The sequence below is a fragment of the Amphibalanus amphitrite genome, unplaced genomic scaffold (genome assembly GCF_019059575.1).
Source record: "Amphibalanus amphitrite isolate SeventyFive unplaced genomic scaffold, NRLGWU_Aamphi_draft 000063F_arrow, whole genome shotgun sequence".
Classification (NCBI taxonomy): Eukaryota; Metazoa; Arthropoda; class Thecostraca; order Balanomorpha; family Balanidae; genus Amphibalanus; species Amphibalanus amphitrite.
In genome coordinates this window covers 912,429-926,851 of record NW_024881559.1, presented here as the reverse complement: position 1 = coordinate 926,851, position 14,423 = coordinate 912,429, and the positions used below count along the sequence as shown (strand labels likewise).

The 14,423-nt window shown below is 53.6% G+C and overlaps 2 protein-coding genes across 4 annotated transcripts; one reads left to right on the top strand and one right to left on the bottom strand.

The window, feature by feature from the left end:
* Positions 1 to 78: 78 nt before the first annotated feature.
* Positions 79 to 3,860, bottom strand: LOC122378696 (WSCD family member GA21586-like). The gene is made up of 5 exons (XM_043360115.1): positions 2,764 to 3,860; positions 1,577 to 1,719; positions 1,191 to 1,324; positions 712 to 924; positions 79 to 407 (listed from the first exon to the last, which is right to left on the bottom strand). Exons 1-5 carry the CDS (start codon positions 3,195 to 3,197, stop codon positions 132 to 134), a joined length of 1,200 nt encoding a protein of 399 aa, XP_043216050.1. The 5' UTR covers positions 3,198 to 3,860; the 3' UTR covers positions 79 to 131.
* A 136-nt stretch (positions 3,861 to 3,996) lies between these two features.
* LOC122378692 (CRACD-like protein) lies at positions 3,997 to 14,282 on the top strand. Of its 3 annotated transcripts, XM_043360069.1 has the most exons (10): positions 6,441 to 6,461; positions 6,946 to 7,137; positions 7,814 to 7,873; positions 8,412 to 8,548; positions 8,823 to 10,604; positions 10,838 to 11,200; positions 11,540 to 11,637; positions 12,603 to 12,712; positions 13,477 to 13,584; positions 13,934 to 14,282. In XM_043360069.1, the coding sequence occupies exons 2-10, from the start codon at positions 7,116 to 7,118 to the stop codon at positions 14,116 to 14,118; spliced, it is 2,865 nt and encodes a 954-aa protein (XP_043216004.1). In that variant the 5' UTR covers positions 6,441 to 6,461; positions 6,946 to 7,115; the 3' UTR covers positions 14,119 to 14,282. The 3 variants fall into 3 exon arrangements, 2 of the variants coding, with proteins under 2 accessions (XP_043216005.1, XP_043216004.1); XM_043360070.1 differs by lacking the exons at positions 6,441 to 6,461; positions 6,946 to 7,137 and adding an exon at positions 3,997 to 4,310; XR_006256066.1 differs by lacking the exons at positions 6,441 to 6,461; positions 12,603 to 12,712 and having other exon boundaries at positions 7,052 to 7,137; positions 13,934 to 13,987.
* Positions 14,283 to 14,423: the final 141 nt, after the last annotated feature.

The window sequence follows — 14,423 nt, the reverse complement described above, 5'->3', positions numbered from 1 at the left end:
CTTCGGTATTTTTATCACCACTTTCTAAAGTATCCGCTGACTAGTACTTCGTTGTGACAGTTGAAGCACAGTATCGCTGCTCTCCTCCCGTTCACAGTGCGTTCCGCGGCCGCCTTTCTCCGACTCGGTCGTCACGGCGGCCGGCCCTCGGCGCCGTACAGCTCGTATTTTTCGAGTGGCAGGCGGGCCGTGTGCTCCTCGAGCAGCTCTTCCGCGGCCTCGATGTGCTTGTCCACCAGTCGGCGCAGCTCCGGCTCCCGGAACGCGAACTCGACTGCCACGGCGGCGTCGAGGCCGCGCCGCGTCGGACCGTCGCCGTGCGCACTCAGACAGTCGAGTCGCGCCCGATCCGGCGCCGACAGCTCGAGGAACTCGAGCACGGCCAGCAGGGCGGCCTCTGGGTTCGCCTGACGACAGACGGCCGCCGGTCAGAGGAACGAGCCCGGATGGGTTAGCTAATTGTGGGTGTCTCAACTGGCCGCTATGAACGGAGGGGAAGGGTGATTTACTCTGACAGGTCCTCATGTCCTCATGTGGACCTGTCATTACAGGCACCTGAGGACTCCGTTTCCAAGAATACCCTGCAGCTCCACGAGTCCTGCCTGCAGTCCCACAATCCCCACCTGTGCCTTGGCAATCCCAACCTGAAGCTGGACAAGCGCACCTGCAGCCCAACGAGCCTCACGTCACGTGCAGCTCAGCAAGCCCCACCTGCAGCTCCTCGTAGTGGACCACGTGCACCCGCTCAGAGATGCCTAGCGTCAGCTGCACCTTGAAGAGCCACTGCTGCAGCTGCAGCCGGACAAACTGGTGCCAGCGCGTGCCGCGCACCAGCCGGGACGGCGGCAGGTCGTCCCGGTGGCCGGCCTCGAGTCCGCGCGCGTGCACCAGCGCCCGGTACGGGTTCCTCAGCAGCAGCACCACCTGCCGACCGCGGGGAGACAGAGGGGCAGATGACTTCACACAGAGATAGAGACTGCACGCGGAATGATACTGGGACCGTGACTTGATTGATGACGCTAGATGCCCTTGCACTGATAGGTTGTTTATGATCCATGCAATGTGTAAAATCGGGTATTCTATATCATGCGTCGACGTCTATAGAATCGATCGACACTTCCTGTGTTGTGTTGTGCATGTGGCTATGCAGTATGTTGCCCTGTTTGATCTTGGCTAGAGGATCAGCTCACCTTTGGCACTTTAAATTCGAGGGCGAGTGGGACGTCGTCAGTGTGCCCGTGCTGATCGCCGACGTACGGTCCGCGGTGGGTCTGCTGCACGAGGGTGCTGCCGTCTGTCTCCGGCGCCAGCTCTCCCAGCAGACCTGCGGGCCGGTGCACCCGACGGGGGGAGGAGGGGTTACGGCGGTTACCCAACCGACCGACCCGAGCAGTAGGTACACAACTCCACAGCCGGTATCTGTTTCGACTGTCCCCCAGTAACCCGCTATCAAATTGTACGCAGTGATACAGAAGATAAATACTACATTGGATTGACATCTGGATTGGACTGAATTGAAAGATGGAATGGCTACGGTTGTGAGCTGAAGAAGAATACGATACGTGGTTAGGCATACCTTTATCGTAGAGCTCGGTGAAGTGGTGGACACTGCCGGTGAATATTCCGGTGGAGCCTTCTATGAGGTATCGCAGCCACGTCGCTCCGCTGCCGGGGAGAGACAGTAGGGCCACTGGGGGCAGCTCCTTCTCACGGGAAAATCTGAAACAAGCCGAACAAATGTCTGTTTGAAGTATATTTATAAAAACTATCGATACAAGTAGGCATCTGAAAATATCTTATTCAGGAGTAGAAGACTACGCGAACTGCGGCATGCTTGTCATACAGTTCTTTACTAGTCCTTCCTATGCTGATGCTGATGCTGATGGTGACATTGGGATATCGACTTTTACCTATCGCTTTTATCCCGCAGCCGCGGGATAATAGCGATATGCTATTATGTCCCCGCGCGCGGGGACATAATAGCTATTGCCTGAAGTCACCGCTACCGCTTAATTGTGCTGAAATGAGACAATGTAGCGTGCAATGCTTTTTGGTGAAGAAATCAAACTCATACCAGTGCAGTCAGGAGTCGATTCTCGTCAAGATAACTTTGAACCTTGTCGCTAGATGTCACTAGTGAAAAACGCCTGAACGTAGACTGTGCCGCATGGCTCCCGCGCGGAGGCTCTGCAAGCCTTAGTTTAAAAAAGACCACTAGATGGCATTAGCGGTAAACGCCTGAAGGTAGTCTGTACCGCATAGCACCTGAAGGGAAAACCTTCCGTTCGTAGATCGTAGTGAGCCTTGAGGAGAAAGAAAGCAATCTTGTGTGAAAGTAAAGTAATTTTGCCGTGAAGCAGAGGCTAGTACAAGGCCATATGACTCGAAGTCCAATGCTATATAAGTATATAACCAGGCATATATGATATCCAAGGCTAGTCGGGTCCACAAAGATCTTGTCACTATCTTCACCTAAGGCTAGTCGTTGTCTGACTGGTAAGTCAAGTGAACAAGACTGCACTTGATTCGAAGGACGGCCAAAGGCACATATGACGCACCTAATGATTCTGAGTCCTTGATATCCTTTTTAGGAAAGCCATCTTTCTTATAGCAAAGATTCCGTTATATGCATTCTCAATAGGTACTGGCTTATCATATGGCTAGATATGCGTACCTATATCACAGCCACTCTACAATGAATTGCGCTCTACACCGTGAATGACCTCGCCCGGCTCTGCACACCGAAAATCGCGTGCTCGTTACCTGGTAACAAAATTGCGGCAGTCGGGATCGCTCGGCCAGGGCACGTGCGCCGGTGCAGAGTCGTTGAACCTGACCGGCTCGTCGCGAAACAGCACCGTCCGCTGGAGCCGCGCCGGCGCCGCCAGCTCCGGGCTGAGGCCGGCCAGCCAGGTGGTGTAGGAGGGCGCGGCGGGCCGGACCGGCCCTACACGGACTCTCACTGGGCGACTGCTGCCGGAGTGCAGCAGCAGCGCCGTGGTCAGCACCAGCAGCACCAGCAGCGGCATCAGGCGCAGCAGCACGCCCGGCAGCCGCAACCGGCGGCCGCGGCTGATCCTGCGCTCCAGCACAGCCGGCATCAGCCGAGAGTGAGGGGGCAGCAGCAGATGCTCGTCGTCAGCGAACCGGACCGTCTTCTTACGGAGAAACGGCGCTATTTCGGCAGCTTTCAGCATCACGAGCCTGGTCCTGGAGTCCAGCCACGCCGGCTTTTGCTTGACCGTTTGGCCAGAGAACTTCCGTGTTCTGCCTTAGTTAGGCCACCCAATGCCCGTTATTCCACTAAATTAGCTGTGTTGAGCATTGAGCTACACTTGTACTGGAAGTTCTCAAAGCTCGGACCCAAGTCCCACTAGGTACCTATATGCGTGCCGCGCGGGGGCTGTGTGTTGTGTTTGTGTACGGTCTGAGTATCCAGGCTACGCTTTATACTATCGACCGAACTCCAGCCGGCCTTCTGGAATCTGGGCCACTACTAAACGGTGCCGGGGTCGCGGGACGACCAGGTAATACGGTTCACTGCTCATCGCTACTTCGGTCACTACTGCCTGTAAGCACCTTGCATGGAAAATGGATTTTTTTTCGTATTTGGAGCGATGTGAACTTGTGGACGTTTTCGGTGAAAAACGCGAATATGAGTAGGTACGTACCTACCTAGGTAACAATATAGCCCCGTTTACATAGGGATTGTTGCACGCTTATCGCTGTACCCGTTATGTTGCAAAAGATGCCAATGGTGCTTTATAATTTACAAACTTATCCCCTCTTAATATGCAAACATAAATGCATCGAAATTATCGAAAAATAAATGAGCTAGCCTAGCCTCTGTAAGCGCCACTAATTTTGTAAGGGAATACTTCGTTCATCGTTAACATTTGGCAGCAACAGAGAAATACAAAAACGGTTACAATGTTTCCAACTCTTATGTTCATTGATACGCAATTCATGATGACGGACAGGCAATTGAAAAAGTCGACAAATCAATGAAATAATTTTTGCATGTTTGTGCACATGTTTGTGGGAATGCTTGAAAAAGAACAGTACGATTAGTATCGCCTTGGATGGCCTCGATTTATCCGCGGTTTCAAATCAAAATTTTATGGTGATCAGTGATGGGCCAAGGCGGTTGTTAGCGGGCGTCTAAGTTGAAATTAATTTTTTACCTTTTGAGCTTCTTGCTCTGAAGATATAAATCCTGTCATTTGTGCCAATGAGCATCTCAATTTAACGTCACTGTATGAGATCTGATTGTCTACATCAGTGAAAAGGTAGTAAGTAGTAGGTACTAGGTAAGTTTCATTTTGTTTATTCTCTTCAATTCAACTTGAACTCATTTACTTCATTGATCGCATTCTGATTCTATAATTTTGCTATAACTTCTAGTAATTTGACATATTTTGTTTCAAACTGACATGTTCAAACTCTCTAGTTGGGTTTCCTCGCTTAGCAACCTGGCGGATGAGGAGTGGGATGGGATGAGATGGAAACAGTGTCTGAAAGGTTCAGTTGTCACTGGTTCAGTTGTCCTGAGGGGTGTTCACGGGCACCGCACACTGCTGCGTGCGGTGTGTGCGGTGCGTCCAGCAGGCGTGGGGGTAGGGGATGGGTAGGTGGCTCTGACGTCACGGCTGCGTGCGGTGGACGGTTCGCTGTGGCCAGTCCCGACCGGCCACAGCGATCGCTGTGTGCGGTGACGGAAGGCTGACGTAGGGACGCGGTGGGCGGAGCTTGGAGGCTGTGTGCGGTCCGACCGCACACAGGGCCCGTGAACAGCCCTCTGGTTCAGTTGTCACTGGTTCAGTTGTCATGGAACCACTTGATTTTGGCATTTTAACATTAGCCCTATCACTATGGGCATTGCATGGAAAGAATGGGACCAAAAGTCGGCAGTGCCCTCCTCCGGTTCCATGACAACTGAACCAGTGACAACTGAACCAGGACAACTGAACCAGTGACAACTGAACCAGGGACAACTGAACCAGTGACAGCTGAACCAGGGACAACTGAGCCAGTGACAACTGAACCAGTGACAACTGAACCAGTGACAACTGAACCAGTGACAACTGAACCAGTGACAACTGAACCAGTGACAACTGAACCAGTGACAACTGAACCAGTGACAACTGAACCAGTGACAACTGAACCAGTGACAACTGAACCAGTGGACAACTAAACCAGTGACAACTGAACCAGTGACAACTGAACCACTAACCAGTAGCCCAGCAAGCAATTTTACTCTGGGCCTAAGCAGGCTGAAGTGCGGCTTGCCCGAGATTTTTAGTCGGGCCAAAGTCGGCTAGCGCTTGGACTAAAGTCGGCAAGCGCTTGGGCTAAAGACTAAAGTCGGCGTATGACACAAAAACGCCGACTAAAGCCCATTCTCTGCCGGAGGTATATGCCCTCTCGGCGAGCTCTGGACAGCCGTTGTTTAGCCCTAGTTGTGCGACGTTTGGCGTAAGCCCGATGTAAGCCCGAGCAGTGAATCCATTCATATACCGGAGATTCCTCTGGGCCCAGGCCGACTGAACTCTGCCAAGCCCACGTTGCGTGCCCTGTCTGTCCCGAGTTAGGCCATCAAAGTGAATATTATTTATACGTTGCTAACTATTCGGGCGTCCCAGGTGGGCGTAACGGTTACCATACCAGTTCGCGACCACCAGGCTCTGTCAGCCCTGTCAGCCGTCGTACGGCTCTCGGACGGACACTCTAATAGATCGGACACAGATCAATTGGCAGACCGGCAGATTGGCACAGACCGTCCGTCCAGCCACGCGCTACCTTATACCTATACAGCGCAGTACGACATAAGTTGTCCACTGGTTCAGTTGTCCACTGGTTCAGTCGTCCACTGGTTCACTTGCCATACTGGTTCAGTTGTCACTGGTTCAGTTGTCCACTGGTTCAGTTGTCACTGGTTCAGTTGTCACTGGTTCAGTTGTCATACTGGTTCAGTTGTCACTGGTTCAGTTGTCACCAGTGACAACTGAACTGGCTCAGTTGTCACTGGTTCAGTTGTCACTGGTTCAGTTGTCCACTGGTTCAGTTGTCAACTGGTTCAGTTGTCCACTGGTTCAGTTGTCACTGGTTCAGCTGTCCCTGGTTCAGTTGTCACTGGTTCAGTTGTCCCTGGTTCAGTTGTCGCTGGTTCAGTTGTCACTGGTTCAGTTGTCACTGGCTCAGTTGTGACTGGTTCAGTTGTCCCTGGTTCAGTTTTACTGGTTCAGTTGTCCCTGGTTCAGTTGTCACTGGTTCAGTTGTCTGCCTACCAATCAAGTATATGAAGGGTCACCAAGGGTCACAATGTGAGCCAAACTATACCTACTAGGGTCGTGTGATAAATGTTTTATGGCCAATTTTACATTTGAAATTCAATGGTGTGGGTTAGACGACCATTGGGGCCGGTTTAGGTTATGTATTTATAGAGGTCAGGCCAAGGTCAGGTAAAAAAAGTCAACAAAGTTGATGTTTTATATTAAAAAAGCATTTATTCAATGCAGCTTATCACGGGGAATGCAATGGTGGTCTTCGTTTTACTCTACGTGGGCTATAACGGCTTAAATTTGAGTTAGAAATTTTACATAATAGATTTTTACCAGTTTTTTTCGCCATATCTTTGCCAAATATGAAGCTATCGAGCTCAAATTTGGCATGTCAATAGCAGACCAATAGTTCTATTAACGTTCTGAGGGTCAAAATCAAAATTTAAAAAGATCTGTGATAGCGTTTTGTAGCCCTGTTTATTCAGCACCTTTTTGATTCAAAACATTGTCTCTATCTTCAAAACTGCAGGCGTGACAGCTCTTCCCCTAAAACCTTTTTTGTCAAAAATGGCGGGACAGACGTCACTCTGACGTCATTTGAGGCCATTATATCATAGTCTTTGGGAAAAGTTTTGGTCACAAGTTGTAAATTCATGCTCGGAAGGGTCCTGAAAGTTTGGTAGCGATATCTGCGTTACTTAAGGAGATATCGACTGAAAAGAAAAGGGGGATGTTTCGCCCGCCCCCCTTCCAGCAGGGCGCGGGCTAAGATTGATCCCGTGTTTGATGGCGTTCCGAAGATTTTAGTATCATCTGCGAACTGCGAGGACTTTGATGGAGTTCTGCATGGACTTCGGCAAGTCGTGAATAAAGTGTTGAACAACATTGGTTGTTGATTTTGTATCCTGATTATTTTATATCTTGTTTGGATTAAAGGACTTGCAAGCATTTTACTTTTTCACGGGAAGAAAGCAAATTCCACTTCCCAGCCCCCTCGATGCTAATCTAGCCCATACTTGACCCTATTAGCACGCGTCACCTGCCTGATAAACCAACAGATGCTGACTATAATAGGGAACATGCCTAAACATTGGGAACAGGAATTATGAAATGCATCCACATTCCTCAGTTAGTGCTCTGTAGCTTTTACTTCTTGAGTGGACACTGCTGAGCAGGGCTGTGAAGTCGGACTTGGGGTCGGTCGGAGTCGACATTTTTGATCGGAGTTGGAGTCGGAGTCAACTTTGGAAGTCAAAGTCAGAGCCTCCGAAAATCCATTGACTTCGCAACCCTGCTGCTGAGTGCTGGGCATAATGGACGTTAGAAGTGTCTCGGACTCTCGACTCTATTTCTGGAATCAGCATCTTACTTTTTCAGTAGGTATTACACATCAACAGGGCATAGGCTTAAGGCTTGACTGACCAGTAGCCTTCATGGCTTCATGCTTTCCCATTCATTCCCCATTCATCAGGCATCATCCTTATGGCGCTTTTGCATCCACACTAATGCTTTCTATTTATATTCCGTTTCAGACATGTCTCAACCAATGGACAAGGATATGTCAGATTCAGAAATGGACAGGATTCTCGAAGGTGAGCTACAAACAATGTGTGTCATTGCCCTTATAGTGATTTTTTTTTCCAAGATAGTAATCAATGTTTTATTTTGGGGGGGGGGGGGGGCTTTTCAAATTGATAACAGCCCTCGCATCGGGTTAAAGGTATTGGAGAGATAGCTAAGCAAAAATATCTGACTTGAAATCACTGATGCTAAAATCCTAGATTAAGTTTAATGCTTCCTATCACGCTTATCGATCACTGAATGTTTCAATCAGTGTAGCTATAACGAGCATTTATTTTTTAAAGATTGGGTTACTTGACGGGGCTTGGTGACATGACATTGAATGACTTGGGTCTTAAGTTTTTACAGTAAAAGCAGAAAAGGTGTGTGATAAGGTTTGCAAAGCAAGGGCGTTCCTGCATGCCGAAGGTTTTTTTTTTAGATGTTTGCGAAAATTATTGGAGTAGGGGAGGTGCGTACTTGTAGTTGTGCGGCTGTGTCCCCCGATGGTGCGGGTTAACTTCACTCTATTTTTAGTCATTTTATTGCGAACACCACTTGATGTTTCAGAATATGGATTATATGAAGATGAAATGACAAGAATTGAGAAACGACAGCTGATACAGACGTTGGAAGTATCGAAAATATCAGCGCAGTCAGAGCAAGAAAGTCGACTCAAGAAAGAGGATGACGTAGTTATTCTTCAGGTAAAGCGTGCAACTTCGTCCGCACGTATTTTTCCCCTCTCGTTTGAATTTATTTGATTCTGAACTAACCATTACAGCAAATAGGACTACTTCGTGCCCAGTTTCTCCACAACATTAGTTCTGCTCATATTTTTGCGCGCAAGCCGGCGCATCATAATACAGACGTATCATTCTTAAATGCGTTTTGGACCTCCAAAGGTTACTCTCACCTTTGGGATCCCCCTACCTGTGCCTGTTTTTTAATCTGTCTAACATGTTTCGTACTATGTTGCAGAGTTCGCCTGCGCTGAAGCGTCATGCGTCCTCTGCAGGGACGAGCATGACCGATGCGTCTCCGGGAGCTGAGCCTTCGCCGCTGATCGGCGGGGCGGCGCTGGCGCAGAGACGGCGACCACTGCGCGCTCCGGCCGGCGCCAGCCGCACAGTCATCGTGTCAGAACCCGTGCAGCGGGAGTCGCAGACAGCAGACAGCCGGGCTGCAGATGTGCGGACTGCGGACAGCCGGACAAGCAGCGAGCCGCCCAAACCGCCGGCAGCAGACAGTCGCAGAGTCGTTGTCACAGACACTCGGGAGCGGAAGTCACGGACATCAGGCAACCAAGAGAAGCGTCTTCGAAGTACAGCAGACACCGACCAGGGGCCTGCTAAGGTAGCGACCACCTCGGGTGGAGCCCGTGACTCGGGAGACAGCTCAGACAGCTCCGATAGTTCTGTCAAAGAGACCACTGCAGGCCGTCGACGGTCGGCGGCGCGCGACAGTGGATCGGAGCCTGCGGCGTCGCCGGCTGACAGTGGATCGGAGCCTGCGGCGTCGCCGGCTGACAGTGGATCGGAGCCTGCGGCGTCGCCGGCTGACAGTGGATCGGAGCCTGCGGCGTCGCCGGCTGACAGTGGATCGGAGCCTGCGGCGTCGCCGGCTGACAGTGGATCGGAGCCTGCGGCGTCGCCGGCTGACAGTGGATCGGAGCCTGCGGCGTCGCCGGCTGACAGTGGATCGGAGCCTGCGGCGTCGCCGGCTGACAGTGGATCGGAGCCTGCGGCGTCGCCGGCTGACAGTGGATCGGAGCCTGCGGCGTCGCCGGCTGACAGTCCGCCAGCATCGCCGCCGCGGCCGAAACTGTACTACGTGAACCACGAGGGCCGTCGGGAGGCGGTGGAGCGCTCGGAGCGCGCCACGCGGCTGCTGGAGCTCCTCTCGGACGGCCGGTCGGTGGAGGAGAATGTGCACCGCGTGCTGCGTCACCTGGAGCAGCAGCAGGAGCGTGCGCTGGCCGCCGCCGAGCAGCGCACCTGGCAGGACGATATACCGCCGTCACGCACCTTCCACGAGTCCAGCCTGCCGTCGCGGCTCGACCCGGCGCGGCTCGAGTACCGGCCGAAGGCACCACTGGCTCGGAAAAGGTCAGCCGCGCCCGACACTGATAAGGTGCCTGCCGCGCGGAAAAGATCAGCGGCGCCCGAGTCTGGTAAAATGCCAGCGACGCGGAGGAAGCCGTCAGTCACGCCCGAACCCGATAAGACGCCGAGTCCTGAGCCTCCACCAAGTCCGCAACAGCGGCGACCAACATCGCCGCCGCCCCAGCCGCGTGAGCCGGGGGTTTCCGGCGGTCTGCCGACCGTGGACGGTGGCCGCCAACACTCGCGGGCCAGCCAGCTGCTGCAGCGCGCCATCGACACACACTCGGCAAAGAAACGGCCGGCCACGACCAAACTGTCACTCAAACTGTCCACCCGGCCTCGCCCAGACGCTGCCGCCGCCGATGGGTCCAGTCCCCCAGAGCGACCCAGTTCGAGCGGCGGCCCGCTGTCCCGCGGCACTGCGCTGTCCGTGCCGCTGCTTCCGGAGCTATCTGCGGAGGAGGAGCCACCCTCGGCCGCCGCGCCGCCCGCCCGCCGGCGGCCCGTCTCGCCGGTCGCCGGCCCGTCCGGTCTGGCCAGACAGTCGCGTCGCCGTCTGGCCAGCGCCGAGATCCGGCCGGCGCCGCTGCGACTGCCGCGTCGGTCACGGCTCGACCAGAACGGCCGCGTCATGGTGCCGCTGGTAACAAAGGTTCAGGTGAGTGAAAGCTTGTGAAGGCATTTGGCTTTAGGGGAGGAATGGGGGAGGCTGCGCAGGCTCAGACAAGTTATGTCTGGGTCGCAGCTCGGGCCTAAGTGTCTCAGCAGGAAATGCACACAGGATTTCTTCTTTTGTCGCTGGTAAAAATAGTTATCTCGCGCACCACTATCCGCATTCTGTGATAGGAATGTGTTTCCTCCAGAGCCGCTGAATGCAGACCACTTTTTCAGGCGCCGGGAGGTCCGTCTAAGCAGCCAGCGGCCTCCGCGCTGACTGCCGGCGTTAACTCTTCGTCTTCGGATGACGACGGTGGCGCACCGGCGACCAGTCGCGCCCGTGCTACCGGTCGGGGAGGGAGGCTCCCCGCTACCGGTGGGAACCGGTTAGGGTCCTCTGACGCCACCACCGGCCGGCCGGGACCCTCCGATATCGGCCGGTCGCGACCCTCCAGTTCTGGTGATGGTGGCGACGGCGTATTGGCCACCCCGTCTGGGACAAGTAACGGTGCGGCTGCAGCAGCTTCAGGAGACGCCGCCGGACAGAGGGTGCAGTGTCCGCTCTGTGCTGCCTTCTTCCCCAGCGACAAAATCGAGGTGAACGCTCGGAGGAACGCGAACTGTCATTGACATTCGGATTTTGTTACGGTAAATGTAGCGGTAGACGTTGATGTGGACTTTATGTGGTAATTGACACATGATTTGGTTAGGAAATCTCGATTACAATTCATATCTGTTGGGTTGAGGGCTACGTTGAAAGTATTGCATGGTATGAATCATAATTGGAAAACGGTTGTCTATCAATATCAATTGCATTGTATAGCTAAAAATTTCCATTACGGGAGTCTAATGTGAAGCTTCATTGTTGATACCGATGGTGGTGACCACGGAGGTTGGCGATGGTGGCAGATTGTGAGAGCGGCTGTTTTGTTTCAGGCGCACGCCAGTCGGTGTGAAGGTGACGACGTGATGGAGATAGAGGAGAGTCCGTCTCCGCCGATGCGCCGGTCGGCCACCAACGCCATCCGCGAACGGTCAGTCCGGGTTCTGAGAGGGACGGTCAGGTTCACAGAGGGTGGCCGTTCAGTTCCACAGAGGACGATCAGTTTCACAGGGAGTCGGGCGGGGTCCTACCCACAGGGGAGGGCGGTCCATTACACAGGAAAAGGTCAGATGCACAGAGTGTGCGGCCAGCTTCACAGAGGGTGGTGGTCAGCTCCAAGAGGGATGATCAGTCATCGGGCAGATATTGTCTCCTCTGCCCAGCGCATGTTAGCTGGGCCTCTTGGAGAGAACGGTCGAACGGTCGAGATACCAGCAGAAATGGCCTGTCTATCGCGGACACGGGTTGTTTTGGTGTTTGAACGATGTCCAGAAATGGCCAGCACTACCGCGGAAGCCGTCTGTTTTACACTGCAAGCGCACAGTTCTGTGCGAGGAACGGTTGCAAGTCTTCGGTATAGATGCTGCAAAGACAGCGAACATCATAACGTGGGAATGACGAACACTGCCAGTGAATTATTACATGGGAGAATGGCTACATTTCTTCACATGGTCCTGGTCAAAATATTTTCAAGTGATGGGGACCCGCCAGCGAGGGGTTATCTTATCTATTCTTATTTTTTCTTGCCTTTTTTATTTAAACCTTGCCTCGTATTTCGTAACGGGCGTCATTGCTGTCACGCCTTTGATTTGCCTCCAGCCTCATCACACTAATCATTGCACCATCGCTGGTGGGGTTCATCGCAACTGAGTCCCCGTTCCCGCTAGCGCCATGTTTCACCACCTCTCATGATTTGATCTTTGGTTTAGCGAGTTCAGTTATGTTTTGCTTCGATTAATTTTTAGTTTTCCTTTATACAAGTCACGAGTAATGATCACTCGTAATGTACCTAAGTGAATCGTCTCCGACCCACGGACCGAGCTCCCGCGGGGGCGGCCGGCGGCACTGCGGATCCGCGGTGCCCGGGCAGCAGACAGTGACGCGCTGTGCCACCAGGACGCCGCGCGGCCACCAGCGGTGCCGGCTCTGCGACCAGCTGCTCGAGGAGGGGCCCGCCTACCTGGACCACGTGGACGAGTGCCTGAGGCGGCGGCGACAGAGTCCTGGTGAGAACCGCACCGAGCGACAGGTGCGGCGGCCACAGAGCGGAGACTTGTGGGACCCACGACAGTGGCGCGTGGAAGAACGGGAGGCTGGATACAGTGGTAATGCATGTTCGCAACCTCACAAGTCTGGTGCCTGACTCTTGGCCGGTGGTGGACTGAAGACCAGGTGACACAACCGCATTGTTAACCTTGCTGGAAACCTGAATCATGTGCATGTCAGGTAACGGATGGTTGAAATAAATCGACGATTTTGGGATCGTGAGTGATGAATCATGACGCTTGCCGATGATTAGGTATCTATTACAATAGATATAGCTCGACAATGCCGCTCTTCTCATGCGATGAGTTGTTGATATTTAATAGTGGATACTGATAAGGACAGTCCGAACTCTGATGAGGCTCCCCGTGCGTATAAGAGTCGTTCCAGGACCCCCTGCACGGTGGGCGCCTTGTAGCGCGCCCACCGTGCAGCAGTCGAAAGGCCCGACGCCTGTCCCCACCCGGTAACGATGACTGATCTAGTCTCCCGTCCGGTGACTAACCCCGGCTTCTTCCCGCGACAACCCCTAGTCTCCGCCCAGTGCAGTGGCTAACCCGGTCCCTACCCGGCGACTACCCCCCCCCCCCCACTCTCCGCCTGGTGACTAACCCCGTTTCTTTCCGGCGACTAACCCGTCTCCGCCCGGCGACTAACCCCGTCTCCACCCAGCGACTAACCCCGTCTTCGCCCTACGACTCGCACCCGCCTTCATCCGATGTTGCAGGTGGCGAGGCGAACGGGGTACCTGAGGACGTCCGGCCGCCATTGACGGTTCCGCTCACTCCCGTACAGAACGGCAGCGGCCGACACGCGAACACCGGAATATTCTCAGGTCAGACAGGCACCAGGGAGGGACATGGTCGGAACGCAAGCACACAGGACTGAGCTTCAGGCACCCGGGTGGGACCTGTAATCTTTTCATTATCATGCTATAATTGATTAGTTGCCTTGCCGTCAAGGTTTCCTAAATCGCACGGCGACGCAAAACCTCGTAACTTGACACTGTTACGTCTCCATAGCCGGTGCATAGCGCGTTTCTCAATAGAATGTGCTTTGTGTTGTCTGTAGCCGACTAGGCTGGATTCGGACCGGGCAGTGGCCAGCGCAGTAGGCTGGCCGCTGGCGAGGTGTCGCCCCTTATCGTTGTGCTGGCCGGACTGACGCCTCCTCTCCCGTCTCAGGCTCGGGCTTCTCGCCGACGTTCCAGCGGATCAGCGCGCAGACCGGCTCGTGCATCGACTACCACAACCAGTTCTCGTCGGCAGGGCGCCTCGGCGGCGGCACGGGACGGAAGAAGGGTGCTCGCGGCCGCGGCCGGCGCGGAGGCGGCAGGGCCAGAGGCCGGGCCAGGGCACGACGCTCCTGACCGGTCGGGGACCAGTGCAGACCCAGCAAAGCACAGGATCTAGTCCAAAACATTCTTTCACGCGTGTCTTGCTTATGTATGTGCCTTATAAACTAAACAGTTGACTTAGTAAACTGTGCAAATGCATTTAGTCATCAGTGAAATACATTCTTACTGTTTTTAAACGCATCTTGGTGGTGTAACTTAAGTGCGCGACATCCCGAAGTTTGTTGCTTCGTAACGGTGTGTTACTTAGCCACACGCTGGGAAGACATTCAACTGAACGCGAATAAACTGAGGATATCGATCGTTTCGGTCGTAAAACG